This window comes from Polyodon spathula, chromosome 6 (assembly GCF_017654505.1).
Source record: "Polyodon spathula isolate WHYD16114869_AA chromosome 6, ASM1765450v1, whole genome shotgun sequence".
Classification (NCBI taxonomy): Eukaryota; Metazoa; Chordata; class Actinopteri; order Acipenseriformes; family Polyodontidae; genus Polyodon; species Polyodon spathula.
In genome coordinates, this window is record NC_054539.1 from 56,630,523 (window position 1) to 56,645,135 (window position 14,613).

At 36.3% G+C, this 14,613-nt stretch overlaps 1 protein-coding gene across 1 annotated transcript in view; it reads right to left on the minus strand.

The window, feature by feature from the left end:
* Positions 1-1,376: 1,376 nt before the first annotated feature.
* Positions 1,377-14,613, minus strand: part of LOC121317370 (F-box/LRR-repeat protein 4-like) — a 31,846-nt gene continuing 18,609 nt past the window's right edge. Inside the window, exons 5-8 of the mRNA XM_041253227.1 lie at positions 12,216-12,429; positions 6,510-6,581; positions 3,993-4,305; positions 1,377-3,316 (exon numbers count right to left, since the gene is read on the minus strand). Coding sequence (XP_041109161.1) covers positions 3,153-3,316; positions 3,993-4,305; positions 6,510-6,581; positions 12,216-12,429 — 763 coding nt within the window. The 3' untranslated portion in view covers positions 1,377-3,152. The remainder of the gene's footprint in view (positions 3,317-3,992; positions 4,306-6,509; positions 6,582-12,215; positions 12,430-14,613) is intronic.

The window sequence follows — 14,613 nt, forward strand, 5'->3', positions numbered from 1 at the left end:
AGCACATCTTCAATATACTGACATCTATTTCACTGGCTTTAGTGACTCAGCTTTCCAAATCAATATGCCCCATAAAATTACACATAAAACAATTAATTAAAATCCAATACAATCCACAATACCATGTCAGTGTCCCTTCAAATATGTTTGGTTATAAAATGGCCAATTAAATCTATTAAATTGTTCTACCTCACTAATTAACTCAGCTAATGAGTTCCCCAGGACTGAAGATTAGATTGTGTCATCAGAAGAACAGAGATTAAACATGTGAAATAAAGCAAACTGAAGGTGCAAACAGATCATGAAGGTAATGGAAGTTCATGGGGAAATCAGGACCCTGCATGTTTCTGAGTATGCTAATAGAAGGACCATGGGATTCCTACTTTTTTTAGTGGAATTTCAAATGAGCCAATTGCCTGTCTTTTGGAAAACTGTGGCAGAGGAAGAAATGTTGTGGCAGATTGACTAGCCACCTGGAAGTCACATTAGTCATCTTGCATAGCTACCAGATTGTCAAACATCTTTTTAGCTTCATCAGTTAAGATACAATACCCAGTGGGAATCGATATTAACCTTGACTTTGCTATTGTCTACACACTTGAGGCTTTAAATAAATTAATCTGGTAGGCAAGAACAACTGTAACTAGATATGTAAAAATAGAAGTGTGACACCCACATAGACAGACGGATGGACAGGTTCCTCATGTTTAAATATCTTATAATTCTGACACTTACTAACTGATGCTAAATAGTGTCCTTAACTAGTTTAATCTACGCTGCTTCCCTAAACATGTAAAATTGTAAGTACACAATGTATACACGATGGTACTGCAATGGAAGCCTTTGTGCTACCATTGCCGCTCAGTACAGAATTATTTTTTTGCTTTTGTACTTCCACTGCTCCATTGAAGACATGGTAAGCGACTTTCTACTTGAGAAGACAGAGAGAGGACACATGTTTAATGGTGTTGCTGGCTCTGCGTTTATTCTTAAATGTGCTACAAAAATCTTCTTCATCGTACATATAACACATTTAATAATTTGTAATGACCTTCACCTTTTTGTCTAGCGATAAAACAAAATATAGAAAAGCCAGCAACATAACTGAAAGCTCTTTTTTTTTTTTTTAAATCAAACAATAAGACAAAAAAAATTACTTATCAAATGCGGAGGCACACATCTTTTATATGTTTTTAAATAAGAAGTTATCAGTGCAACAAAATGCTTAAGCACCGTCACTGGAGTTTACAAGTTCTTCATATTTATAAATATTGTAATCCAAATATCCTTGCTTGTTTGTTTCATGGCACAAATAAAACACACACTGTATACAAAGAACACAACATAATTAGAAATAAAAAAATTATATTTTTTCTTCTGATTAAAAAGTAAAATAAAATAAAAACTGAAAGAGATAAAACTTAATTAATCCCAATATGTATCCAATTGTCATTGCAGGGTTGTCAAAATTATTTCAATTACATTTAGATTTCTCATAAATAAATCATTGCCCCAAAAATAAAAAGTAGCACAAGCAACATTTCAAAATTAACTACTCTGGTAAATCCAAGATCAAGTTTCTACATTATTGTATGCTTGCAGAAATTACAATTCCATCTTATCTTGACATGACATAGCACTTTCAGAATGTAGGGTTCCCCTGTACTTGTTAAAAAATCCATATCTAAAAGAAATATACAGTGACCTGTCACAAGAAAATCAAATGAGAAGTCTTTTTACCTAAGACAAGTCTTTGTACAATTCATAGGGGCAACCCAAAAAATGACCTCATTATTATAAGGCACAAAGAATGTGAAATATGTCTCTGTTATGGTAAGTCAGAATATTGGCAAATCTCAAGATTTACTGGTAAATGTCCAAAATAAACATGATAACGTTTTACTGTAGACAACCATCGGTACATTTCAAGAATAACCAAGCGCCTTTATCAATAAGCTTTGGTAAATCATAAGATTAATCGGTAAATGTCCAAAAAGCAATATATTTATTCATAGTTCCGTGCATTTACCAGCTTGCTTGGTAAATGTTGACAGTTACCGGCAAAACTTAAGATTTACCAGATTCAAACTTGTACCATAACATATCCATCATACAGAATCACAGAAAAAAAAAAAAAAAAAAAAAAAGAATAGACTCTTTGGTTTTCCACTGTGATATATTTTGAATCTATGAAAAATATTTTTTAGTTTTCAATGTTAATAATGTTGCTGCTTTCTGATCTGATGACTATTGTAAAGTATTTTGCTTTTAAAGAGCTAAAGGTATATAGGCTTTAATAATGTGTAGTGCAAATGTCAGATTTAATGTTATCTTCTGCAGTCATGCTTATTGAGTTAAAAAATAAAATATGTGTTACACAAAAACATATTTTATAAAACCAAGCAAAGATGAAAAAAAAGGAAACCCTGAGTTCCACCTTAACCTAATTTTCTATTATCTGTTTAACAGATTTAGGCAAACGAAATACTCATCCTACATCAATATCTTTATGGTCTGCTTTTAGGTATTTAAGAATGAAAATCAAACCTGTTTGATAGAAAACATCAGTATTGCACAGATTTTTAATATACTACTTCCAGGAACCAGGATCCTATATATGAGAACTCCTTTATCAGGGGCAAATTAAACATACTGGATATTCGTCTAGTAGAGCTTATGGGACACATTCTAAGCTTCATACGATGAACTATTTAAAGAATGATTTTATACATAAAATATAGCTTGAAATTCATGAACTCTTCTAAACTGCTGTTGACGTCTAACTCTTTCAACAATGCAGACCTTTAATCATGTATGAAAGATAACCCCACTCAAAATTGCAGATCATTATAGTAGTACAGGGTGGATAACTTCACTTAAATCATTCATATCAGTAAACTTACTGATTATACTAACTTGGATCCATTTGATTGGTTACCATGGGGGTAGTGTTAATGTAGAGTTACTTTGTGCTGAAAGAGTTTTGATATACAATAACATTACAAAAATAACTCCAAGTTTTGTGACTAGGGCCCTCTAGTACACATGAGTACATGAGCTACACATTAAACATTTGCATGTTGATCTCAGCGCACCCATATGAAACGGTACTTTGCTCCATCCCCTGAGATGTCAATACAGGGTCAGGGAGGTCACTGGGTAAAGCTTTTTTTGATGGACACTTTGGGGAACTGGACAGTCAGCTCCTGCACCACCCGGGTATCAATCTGGGAACAGAAGGACACATCAAGCAGGAGGAGATTCTTGCATGACTGAAGCAGCTTTCTCAACGATGCTGGGCTCACCATTCTAGTTCCTGCAAGACAAAAAAACCCAAAAAACTGCACTACAAACTGATGCGCGCGTGTTTTCGGCTGTAGGTTGAAATTGCTGTACAGACTTTCATTATGTGTGTGTGTGAGTGTATATGTATATACAGTGTGTATATATATATATATATATATATATATATATATATATATATATATATATATATATATATATATATTATACAATATTTTTTTTTAACATGTACTATTTGACAAAAGTTGTAATGCTGATAAAAAGCTTAAACTAAAAAGTTTTACTTTGTATTAAACACAACAAATAGGCTTTATTGCCAGTAAGAACCCTCTCGCTTTCATATTAATTGTCAGTCTTTTAGAAGAACTGAAGACACAACCAACTTAAAGCAGTACTAGCTAACTCATCTGGTAAAGTGTGCCTTTCCCTTTCCTAAACAAGGGAAACAGATCTTACTGCAGCCTTCTACTCATTCAACAATATCTATGCAAAGCAGAGTAGCTCCTTTAAGCATTTTTGTAAAGAGGGTAATGTGAGAATGAATGCAGGGATTTGTCTGGAAGCAACCAGAATAAGATTTCTCGAATTGCATTTAACTTCCTCAAGCAGGCAAGGCTTATCCAAAGAAAAACAGTACGATTATTATTTATTTATTTATTTTTAAACAGGGGAGGTTTCCTCCTCCTTACCCAGAAGGTCTAGATGTTGCAGGTTTGGGCAGTTGGCTGCCAGCTCCTCCACATCTGTGTCGCACACAGTTCTGTTTGCAGTGACAAAGAACTTGCGCAACTTTGGAAGGTGTCGAGCCAGATGCACGAAGCAGCCAGTGCTACTCTGCAGTGTGGAGCACCAGCCGAGGTCCAGCTCTTCAAGCAACCGGCACCCTGATACCAGCTCACTGATTCCTTTCTCTGTAATGTTTTTACACCTCCAGATATCCAAGGATTTTAGATTTTTGCTCTTTGCACTTAGCATGCTTGCAATTACATCATAATCCTCAATCTGAAAAAAGAAGAAAAAATGTCTAACACTCATTCATTTACAGATTGAAGGCAGTAAAACAAAATAAATAAAAACACAATTAGGTTAACTGTAAGAATCGGAATTAAAAAAAAAAGGCACTGAACACCAGAAGGGCTGAGTTAAGAGAGAGCTGGTCCTAATAAAGGAAGATCAAATGGGGTTGACAGAGGGGTCTTCATGATGATCTTGTCTTTATAGCTAGCTGATCTAATTTTTCAAGATTAAATTTTAAAAGTACATTCATGATACTCCCAAGTTATAGTTAATGAAAAATCAACACCAAACCAACACTTTCAAATGATCTGCACTGTACTATACAAAAGTATTGGCATCCTATGCTTACTATACCATACATCGAGGTAACAGATTAAGGACAAGCATTTAGTAAACTTTAACCACTTTTTAATAAATCTAAAAAAAAACAAAACACAAACAAACAAACACTTATTTCAATTAAAAGTATTTGTTCAAGACAAATGTATTGGCACATCTGCTTTAGTATTTCATGTGTCCTCCTTTTGCTTTTTTTTTTTTTTTTTACAGCTTTCAGGTGTTTACGATAATTCAGTATGTTACATCTTGTTGGTGAAATCTGTCTTGCATATTTCCTCCAGCTCAGACAGACTGGATACATAATGCTTGGCTACAGATTTATTTTAGAACAGTCCAAAGCATTTCTATTGGATTGAGATCTGGCGATTGCGAAGGCCATTCCAGAACTTTTATCTTCGTTTTCTTCAAGAATTCCAGCGTTGAGTTAGCCATATGCTTGGGGTCATTGTTGTGCTGGAAGATAAACCATCTGCCAATCAACCTACAAGCAGATGGTATCATTGTACTTTATAGAATGTTTTGATATATGGCTGCATTCATTTGATCTTCAATCACATCAATGTTTCCAGTCCCTGACCTGTTAAAACACCCCCATATCACAATCAAACAACCTCCATGTTTAACTGTAGTAATACAAGATTTTCTTTATTGAAGGCTTTCCCTTCTTTTTCTCCAAACATACTGTGGTCCATTTTTGTGGAAAAGTTCTATTTTAATCTCATTGGACCAGATAATTTTGTTGAAGAATGCTTCAGATTCCTGTTCATATTTGCGACGGTTTGTTTTTATGAGTTTTCTTTAAAAGAAGTTTGCAGTGACATCTACGTGCACACAACTCTTGTACGACTCTTGTATACAACTGTGTTCAGGTGCCTTTGTACAGTTCTTTTGCACACTATTATGCCTGGATGCTTCTAAATCTTTCTTTAATCCCTTTGCTGTTAATCTTGGATTTTTTTTTTTTTTACCTACTGCACCCGTAATCTTCTTTGGATGTCCATTTCTATCAAGAGTTTCAGTTGAATTTATTCTGTGGTAATTCTTGATTATTATTTTGAATGTCAATTTGGGTATTCCATATTTTTTAAATTCTGTTCTGTGGCCATTTCCTTTTTTTTAGTTTGCTATCAGTGCTTTTCTCAATATGAATCCAACTTCTTTGTCTTGACAATCATCTGCTGTGCTGAAAAACTTTCTTCAACAGATGCTGGAAACAAATACCTCTTTTTCTGGCTACTGACTATAATGCAGCTTAGTTACTGTGTAATGGTTTTCAATCAATCAATTTATATATATATATATATATATATATATATATATATATATATATATATATATATATATATATATATATTATATAATTAGTTTTATTCAATTTTACAGTCTTTTTAGTTAAAGGTACCAATACTTTTGTCATGAACAAATATTTGAAATTGCCAGTTTTATTTCTAAATTTTGTTTGTTAAACAACCAGAAATTGTGTATTTTGGTCTTTATCATATTCATTAGTGGCTAATGTTCACCAAATTCCTGTGTTTAACATGCTTTCTTGAATGATCTTATATTAAGTGTAGGGTGCCAATACCTTTGTCTGTGACTGTATTGATTGAGATTTGATGGATTATGTAAATGATCACATGTGGATCTTCAGATCTTCTCAGCATGCACTTAAATGGTAAGATTTGTTGAGCCTTTTAAAGAAGATCAGACTATGCGGGTACCAGATTATTGGAAGTCTATAACAAACAAAAAAATCTTAAAACTATGCAAGTGAAATACTAATCACCCAAACACTTTCTGGAGGAAATTAGAGGATGATATATTGAAAAAAAAAAACTCCAAGTCCCTACCATGACACAGCTGCCAAGGTTAAGGTGCCGAAGGTCAGTGCAAAAAGTCAGAATGCTGAGCAGAGCCGTTTGCTGACACCAGGAACCACATCAGAAGCAGGCGTGTAAAGTGAAACAAAGAGAAAAAGAGGTCAATTAGGCATTAGAGGCTGTCAGTAGGTTCTATAAAATAACGCTCCAGGCTTAGCGTACAGATACCACAAATGGTATTTAATGAGTCCCCAGACTCCCAGCCCATTGATTACCTTGCAGTCAAGGAAATCATTACAAAACCCAAAGTAGCTGCCCAAGATATGAAAATGCATGAACTGCAGCCACCATGGTCCCTTGGCTGCTTAGTACTCTTCCCTGAGGAAGACCTTTGGAAAATGTGGGAACCCTAAGTAACAGTGAAGACACATAAATCAGCAGGAAAGATCACTGCCTTCCCAGAAGAGCAGTGGCAACTCTGACATTCACCGATCAGCTAGGCTGACAAGACTGTCAATAGTGGAGACACACACAGGGGCACACTGAATGAATACGACCTTAACCTGTCATGGGGGTTCTAGTGACTTGCAGTAGTGTTTACTGAGAAGAGTCCAATAAACAAACGCATAATAACACCTTTTCAGGGTCAGACTCTCACAGCTTTCTTAGTCTTTAGCCATATTACAGTGTCTTTCTGGGACAAGGTAAAACATTACAATAACCATCAGATATTTTAGATGCATGTTTAACAAAACATGTGTGGGTTGTTACATGACTTATGATCTTTGATTTAAGTATCACTATAACACAATTTTGTAGGACTAAAGGATTGCAGGGTTTAAATAACAATGTTATTACACTGTAACAACTGGGTAATGTTCTATGTTCCAGCATGGTAAGTACAGTATAATTACATATTCATGGTCTTGTGAACTACATATTCTTACTAGCTGTAAATACATGTTAACAGGAATAGCACTGACTCAGTAGCATTCCAGTTAATTGTTAAACAGCTTAGCTTTTACTTGAAAAGATGTGGTCTTTTTTTTTATATACTTGCATGGCAGAAACGCTGTGCAAAACCTCCCCCCCCCCCCCCCCCCCAAAAAAAAAAAAAAACAAAAAAAAAAAAAAAAAAAACGGCAGAGTATAAAATGCACCTGCCCGGATTCAACTTCCTGCAAAAATGAATACTCCTTGTCTGACCTTTGCATTGTAAATTGCCTTGATGGAGTCAGTGTCAACATTTTTAAATAATAAGTTTTTCATCTCTATTTAGAAAAGGAGACTGCATAGGAAAAAAGCAAGTAAGCTTCAATTAAGTTGTTGTTTTAAATGACAATATAATAACCAACCTCCCGTAAGATCGCTAATAAGAAGGTATAAGCCATGGAGGGCTGTGCGGTTCCCATGATATATACCATGTATATCATCTGAACCACATGGCACAAAGTGGCTTATACCGCTTATGACATGGCTACCTGTCATTTGGGGGGAATTAATATAATTAAAACACATTTTAAATTAAGACAAAACCAGAGACTTATATTGTGTACACATCCACAGTGTAATACAGCCCCACATAAATTTAATTTAATTTATTGTTCACTTATTAAAAATAAATTGTCTCTGTTTATTTGTGAATTTATACATCGAAAGAGGCATCGTGAAACTAGAGGACCGAGCACAAGCTAATGATGTCGATGGTCTGGGAGGAGTTTCGAATAACATTGAGGAAGGTGAAGGATGCTGAAGCCTGATCTTGAGGTGAGTTTATGATCTCGTTTTAGGTGAGGCACACATACTCAAGTTCGTTTTTATCCTTTCGGATCTCAAACAATATTTTTGTTAGTTGTCAAACACCCTTGTGTCCACGTCGTGCCAAATTAAGTTTAAGATCGAACCAGACTTTACGTACCAATCCGACCACGGTGTCAGGGGACAGTGCATCATTTTCCCAGACCCTTCAAATCCAGGCAGAGAAGTCTTTAAGTAACTTAACAGCCCATGCTGTTTTTTTGTGTGTGTTTTTTCAATCTTAGTTTTCTTCATCTTAAAGTAATTTTTTTTTGCATGACTACAGAATTACCTATTGTTCACTGTTTTGTTTTTTAATGCAGAGGTATGCCAGGAGTTTCAAATATACACCCTGTACAAACACATTTAATAATGATACTACTGTAACTTAACCATGCACAGACACTTAATATCAAAACCACCACTGAAAGTTACCCAGCTGCAGTAATGGTGGTCCTAAACTACTTATGTTGTTGTTAACTTGCACAAGAAGTAATGTATTGTCCTTTTTGTTTGCTAAGAACACTCAAATGGTATTTATTACCTTAAGCATTCAAGTTATAAAACTAGCAAGGAATTTCTCTGAACAATAATTGGCCTTGTCCTGGGTGCAGTTCCTTACTAATTTTATACCATTAGATATACAGTGCCTATAGAAAGTCTACACCCCCTTTCAAAATGTTCACCTTTTGTTGCCTTATAGCCTGGTATTAAAATGCATTAATTTTTTTTTTTTTTTTCATTTATCTATACAATCTACCCCACAACTTCCAAGTGAAAAAAATTCTAGAAATTTGTAAAAAATGAATTAAAAACAAAAAAATGAAATAGCTTGGTTGGATAAGTGCCCACCACCCTTGTAATAGCAATACTAAATCAGCTCAGGCGTAACCAATCACCTTCAAAATCACACACCAAGTTAAGTTGCCTCCACCTGTGTTAAATGGTAGTGATTCACACAATTTCAGGATAAATTCAACAGTTCCTGTAGGTTCCCTCTGCTGGGTAGTGCATTTCAAACCAAAGACTCAACCATGAGCACCAAGGCGCTTTCAAAAGAACTCCGGGACAAAGTTGTTGAAAGGGACAGATCAGGGGATGGGTATAAAAAAATATCAAAGGCCTTGAATAACCCTTGGAGCACAGGCAAGACAATTATTAAGAAGTGGAAGGTGTATGACACCATCAAGACCCTGTCTAGATCAGGCTGTCCCTCCAAGCTGGATGACCGAGCAAGAATGATCAGAGAGGCTACCAGAGGCAAATGGCAACTTTGCAAGAGCTACAGGTTTTTATGGCCAAGACTGGTCAAAATGTGCATGTGACAACAATATCCCAAGCACTCCACAAATATGGCTTGTACGGTAGGGTGGCAAGAAAGAAACCATTACCCAAGAAAGCCCACCTTGAATCCCGTTTGAAGTATGCAAAAAAACATTCAGGAGATTCTGTAGCCATGTGGCGCAAATCCAACACAGCGCATCAGCCAAAGAACACCACCCCTACTGTGAAGCATGGTGTGGAGCATCATGTTATAGGGGTGTTTCTCATTGGCAGGGACTGGGGCACTTGTCAGGATAGAAGGAAAAATGAATGGAGCAAAGTACAGAGAAGTCCTTTAGAAAAATATGCTGCTCTCTGCAGGAAAGCTGAAACTGGGATGGAAATTCACCTTTCAGCATGACAACGACCCAAAGCACACAGCCAAAGCTACACTCAAGTGGCTAAGGAACAAAAAGGTAAATGTTCTTGAGTGGCTCAGTCAGAGCCCTGACCTAAATCCAACCGAAAATGTGTGGCATGACTTGAAGATTGCTGTCCATCAACGCTCCCAAAGGGACCTGACAGAGCTTGAACAGTTTTGTAAAGAAGAATGGTCAAATATTGCTAAGTTTAGGTGTTGGTAAGGTCTAAGTTGGTAGAGACCTATTCCAACAGACTCATAGCTGTAATTGCTGCCAAACGTGCTTCCATCAAGTATGGTGGAGACTTATACAATTCTGATATTTCAGTTTTGCATTTTTAATATATAATTTTTTTCCCCTCAACAGTGTGGAGTATAGTGTGTAGATAAGTCGAAAAAATCCTCACTTAAACGCATGAAACTCTGAGGCACTGACATTTTTTTTTCTTTTTTTTTTTTTTTTTTTCTCAACAAAATGTGAAAAAAGTTCAAGGGGATGTACTTTCTATAATGTATATATTTTACTGTAAATTGTGTGTGTATGTATATATATATATATATATATATATATATATATATATATATATATATATATATATATATATAGACACACACACACTCAGACTCGAGTCACAGACGCAAAAGACTCGGACTCGACCTTGTGTGACTCGGACATTTGGGCTCTGTGACTCTGAGATATTAATGACGAGTCATTTTTTTATTTTCTATTACACAAATAACATTACAGTTACTAGGAAAACTGTCTACAATAAAAACTCACCCAACAAAACATCCAATCACTGGTTAGCCCTATTGTCTTTGCAGCCAATCATAGTAAGAACAAGAAATTGGAAGCGAGGTAGTTTGCAGTGTTAATATTATTTATATATATATTTTAATATATATATATTTTAATCTTATTGATAGCCACGCCAGGCTGGACAGTGCTTCTACCACTGAAGTTGGCCCCCTGAACCCCACCCCCTCACCTGGCCACTAGCCGCCCCTGGGAAATACATAAACACAAAAGATAAAAAAATACATGATCTGAAATGAACTGAAGCACAATCTTGTAATGCAACATTTTATTACAGACTGAATAAAAGTGCAAATGCAATGCAAGTGAAACATAACGTTTCTGTTTTGCAAAACAAATAGTACAAATAATAATAATACATTTACTATTTAAGAACACAGTATATATACACTTCTGGCAATGTCTAAATCAGATTAGCAGATTTTACCCGAATTGAAGTCAAAGTAGATGCTGTAGTCAAAGGTGAAGGTAACTTTAATTTCTTACCTGTGTAGCATGCCTAAAGAACTTCCACTAAGAAAGCAGGGAAGCCCCCATTCAGATATGACATATTATGCTGTGTTCGGTCATTTACATATTTTTAAACTGAATTTACCGTATTTTCCAGTCTTTTACTTGTAGCCACTGATATTTATAATTATGCTTCTCTCCCTCTCTCTCTCGTTCTAGACTCCCGAACACACAACCCCGAGTGGGTGAAAACATGCTGCTTTTATGCACCTGTACTGACAGTCGATTGCTAATCAATCATTCAATTGGAGTCGCGGTACAACTACACGTGAATTAATAAAGTGCAATTCCCGTGCTCACATATTATTACACTTTATTTGCACGTGAAGTGCTGTGCAATCCTCGTGCCTAAATACAAATATACACTTTAAACAATACATGTTACACAGACCCGTTTATATCCCATGTACCAATGACTATACACCAACATTAACACACAACATACAACACAAAATACACACATGGGCGAGGCACTTTGCCACAAGGTGTTATCAACTTTAACAAGCAGTTAACCAATTGACTATTATACATAATTCGTTAAGGAAAAGCAAATCTTGGTTTTAACTGAGAAATCACTGAGGGTAGCATTATCTGTTCCAACACTTTCGAGTGCTTTACCATGGGTAACATTAGCTGTTCCAACACTTTCGAGTGCTTTACCATGGGTAACATTAGCTGTTCCAACACTTTCGAGTGCTTTACCATGGGTAACATTAGCTGTTCCAAGATTAGTGCTAATTGGTGTCTTAAAACAAGTCAATGTCATAAATGAGCTGGGGAATACATTCCTCTGCTTTTATACAAGACAGGGAGGATTTCTATGAGCAACATAGTGTATCTGGATGAGGCTCCGTCTAAGAACAATGTTAATTTTCTGTTCACACAATACCCCCACAATATGCCACAAGGTTAAATTGATTCATCCTACCTCAATTTTTGTGCGATATAGTATGAGACGTCTCAAGCCCACCAGTTTGGAAATGTGGCTGAAAGCCTGAGGATGTAGTCTATCACAGGATGAGAGGTTCAGTTCCTGAAGGTTCGGGCACATCTGAGCAATAACTTCCAGACAGGCCTCGTTCAGGAAATGACAGCATGCCAACTCAAGGCACACCAACTGGGAACCGCACACTTTCAAAAACCTGCCCCAAATAAGAAGAAAAACAAAATAAACCCAGACAAATAGAAAAAAAAAACAAACAAACAAAAAAAAAAAACATGTTTGTAATAAACACAGACTCCCATTCATAGAGCAATTTGTGAAACACACACCTATTATTTAACAATGAGTTGTCTGGCATGTACGTATTATAATCCCACAAATTATTTTAAATGGCACTGCAGTGGTTTTGACCTTAGGGAGCTGTGGTTGGAGGGAAGATGTAAATGTATAAGTCAGTGGTTGTGGCAGGAAATGGCGTTGTGGTGACATCAGACCAGAAGAAAGCACACACAGGTCAGGGAGCTGCAGTTCCAACAAAAAGACGCGGCGTGCGACGTTTTTATTTTAAATACAAAAATAAATAAAATATTTAAACAAAAACACACACTTGCTCACACAGCACAGAAAATAAATAATTAAACAAAAATAATTACGAACACAAATAATAACTGTTAAGGTCCGGCTGGGCAGTAGCCTTCACGGATCCTTTAAGCATTTTTAGTTTCATTTTCTCTTCTCTCTCCACTCTCGTTCCACCTCTCGAACACCCCACCCGGAGTGCAGAGAGCTGCTGGCATTTATACAGGTGACCATCTCCCGATCAGCAACTAATTGATCACTTAATTAATTCGGGAGATGGCCACCTTCTGCACAGGTTTTTAATGTGGATGGGGCTTCCCATCCACGCTGAAAAACAATAACAAAAACTAATCCGGCTACGCAGTCACTGAAAAAACACACATTTCCAAAACCATAAGAAAACACACGGCGCTTCGCCGTCACATATAAATAAACATACAATAAATAAATAAATAAGCAAATACAAAATAACATGGGCGGAGGGGGAAACTGTTCTAAAAATAAACAACTAAATGTACAGAGCTTCTCGCCCTGTTACAGTGATTCTTAAACTTTTTTGTTCCTGGACCACCCGAATTTCTTTTTTTTATCTTGGCAGACCACACAATAAACAGTATAAACTTACTTTTCTTTGTTTTAATGTGATGGGTGACCCTGTTTCTGTGAGCAAAGTTCTGTAATGTTGGGTGTAATGTTAGTTTTGGCCTCAGGTCAGGTTCAGCATTCTATATTTGGACTTCAGTGCTGCAACTGGTGAAAATCACGTCTCACACAGGTACACAGTAGCAAATGGCATCAGAAAACACACTTCTTTGTATGCAAGTTCTGGGTACTCCGAATGCAGAATTCTAGTGAATGTCTTTTAAACTCTGTTCTTAATGTTTCGTCACAAGAAATCTCCAATAAGTGCTCTTCTCCTTTAGTAGAGAAACCAAGGGGAAGCTCAAAGATTTCCATACTGAATGGATCACAAATCAAGTTTTTAGTTTCGGCTTCTACTGGAAAGTCTTCTTCAAACTGTTGTTTGAGTGCAAGAAGGTGTTCTTTGATGTCATTTTTTAAATTATTTTTCAAGAACCAGTACATGTTCTAAAACTGTCCAGGGTTGGTAATGCTTTGAAATCTCCTTTCTTTACTCGACTTTCTAACAAATCAAGTTCCTTGATCATTGCACTGATTTTGTCACGCACCTCCAACAGTGACTGAAACTCCCTGCACCCGCAAGTTCAGCGAACATATCTGATAGGTACGCCAATTGTGACAGCCAGGATAAATCTTCAAAAACAGCTTGAGAGTTGGAATGGATGATCGACTAGAAATGCCTATATTTCTAAACAGAGCTCAAACAAGCAGGTAAGTACTCTCCCTCTTGACATCCACCGTACTTTTCTATGAAAAAGAAGTTGGTCATGGGTACTACTCATTTCATTGCACTGCACAGTGAAAATCCAAAAATTCATCAGTCGTGCTTTTATGAATTTAACAGTCTTCACAGTGGTGACCAAAGCTGTTTTTATTTGCAGTGGCATTTTTTTTTGACAGCTAGTGCTTCTCGATGAATGCTACAATGCACTAGGTCGCATTAGGTACTACTTCCTGGATACGAGCCATCACCCCACTATGTTTTCCCGTCAGTGCATACACCTGCACAACGTTGCCAATCAATATTGTGCCCCTTCACAAACTCATCTAATAACTGGAAAATATATTACGTTCTGCACTTCTTGTTGGAGACGAACAACAAAGTAAAATATCTTCCAGTCCTTTACCTTCCCATTCATACCCAATATATACAATTGGATTT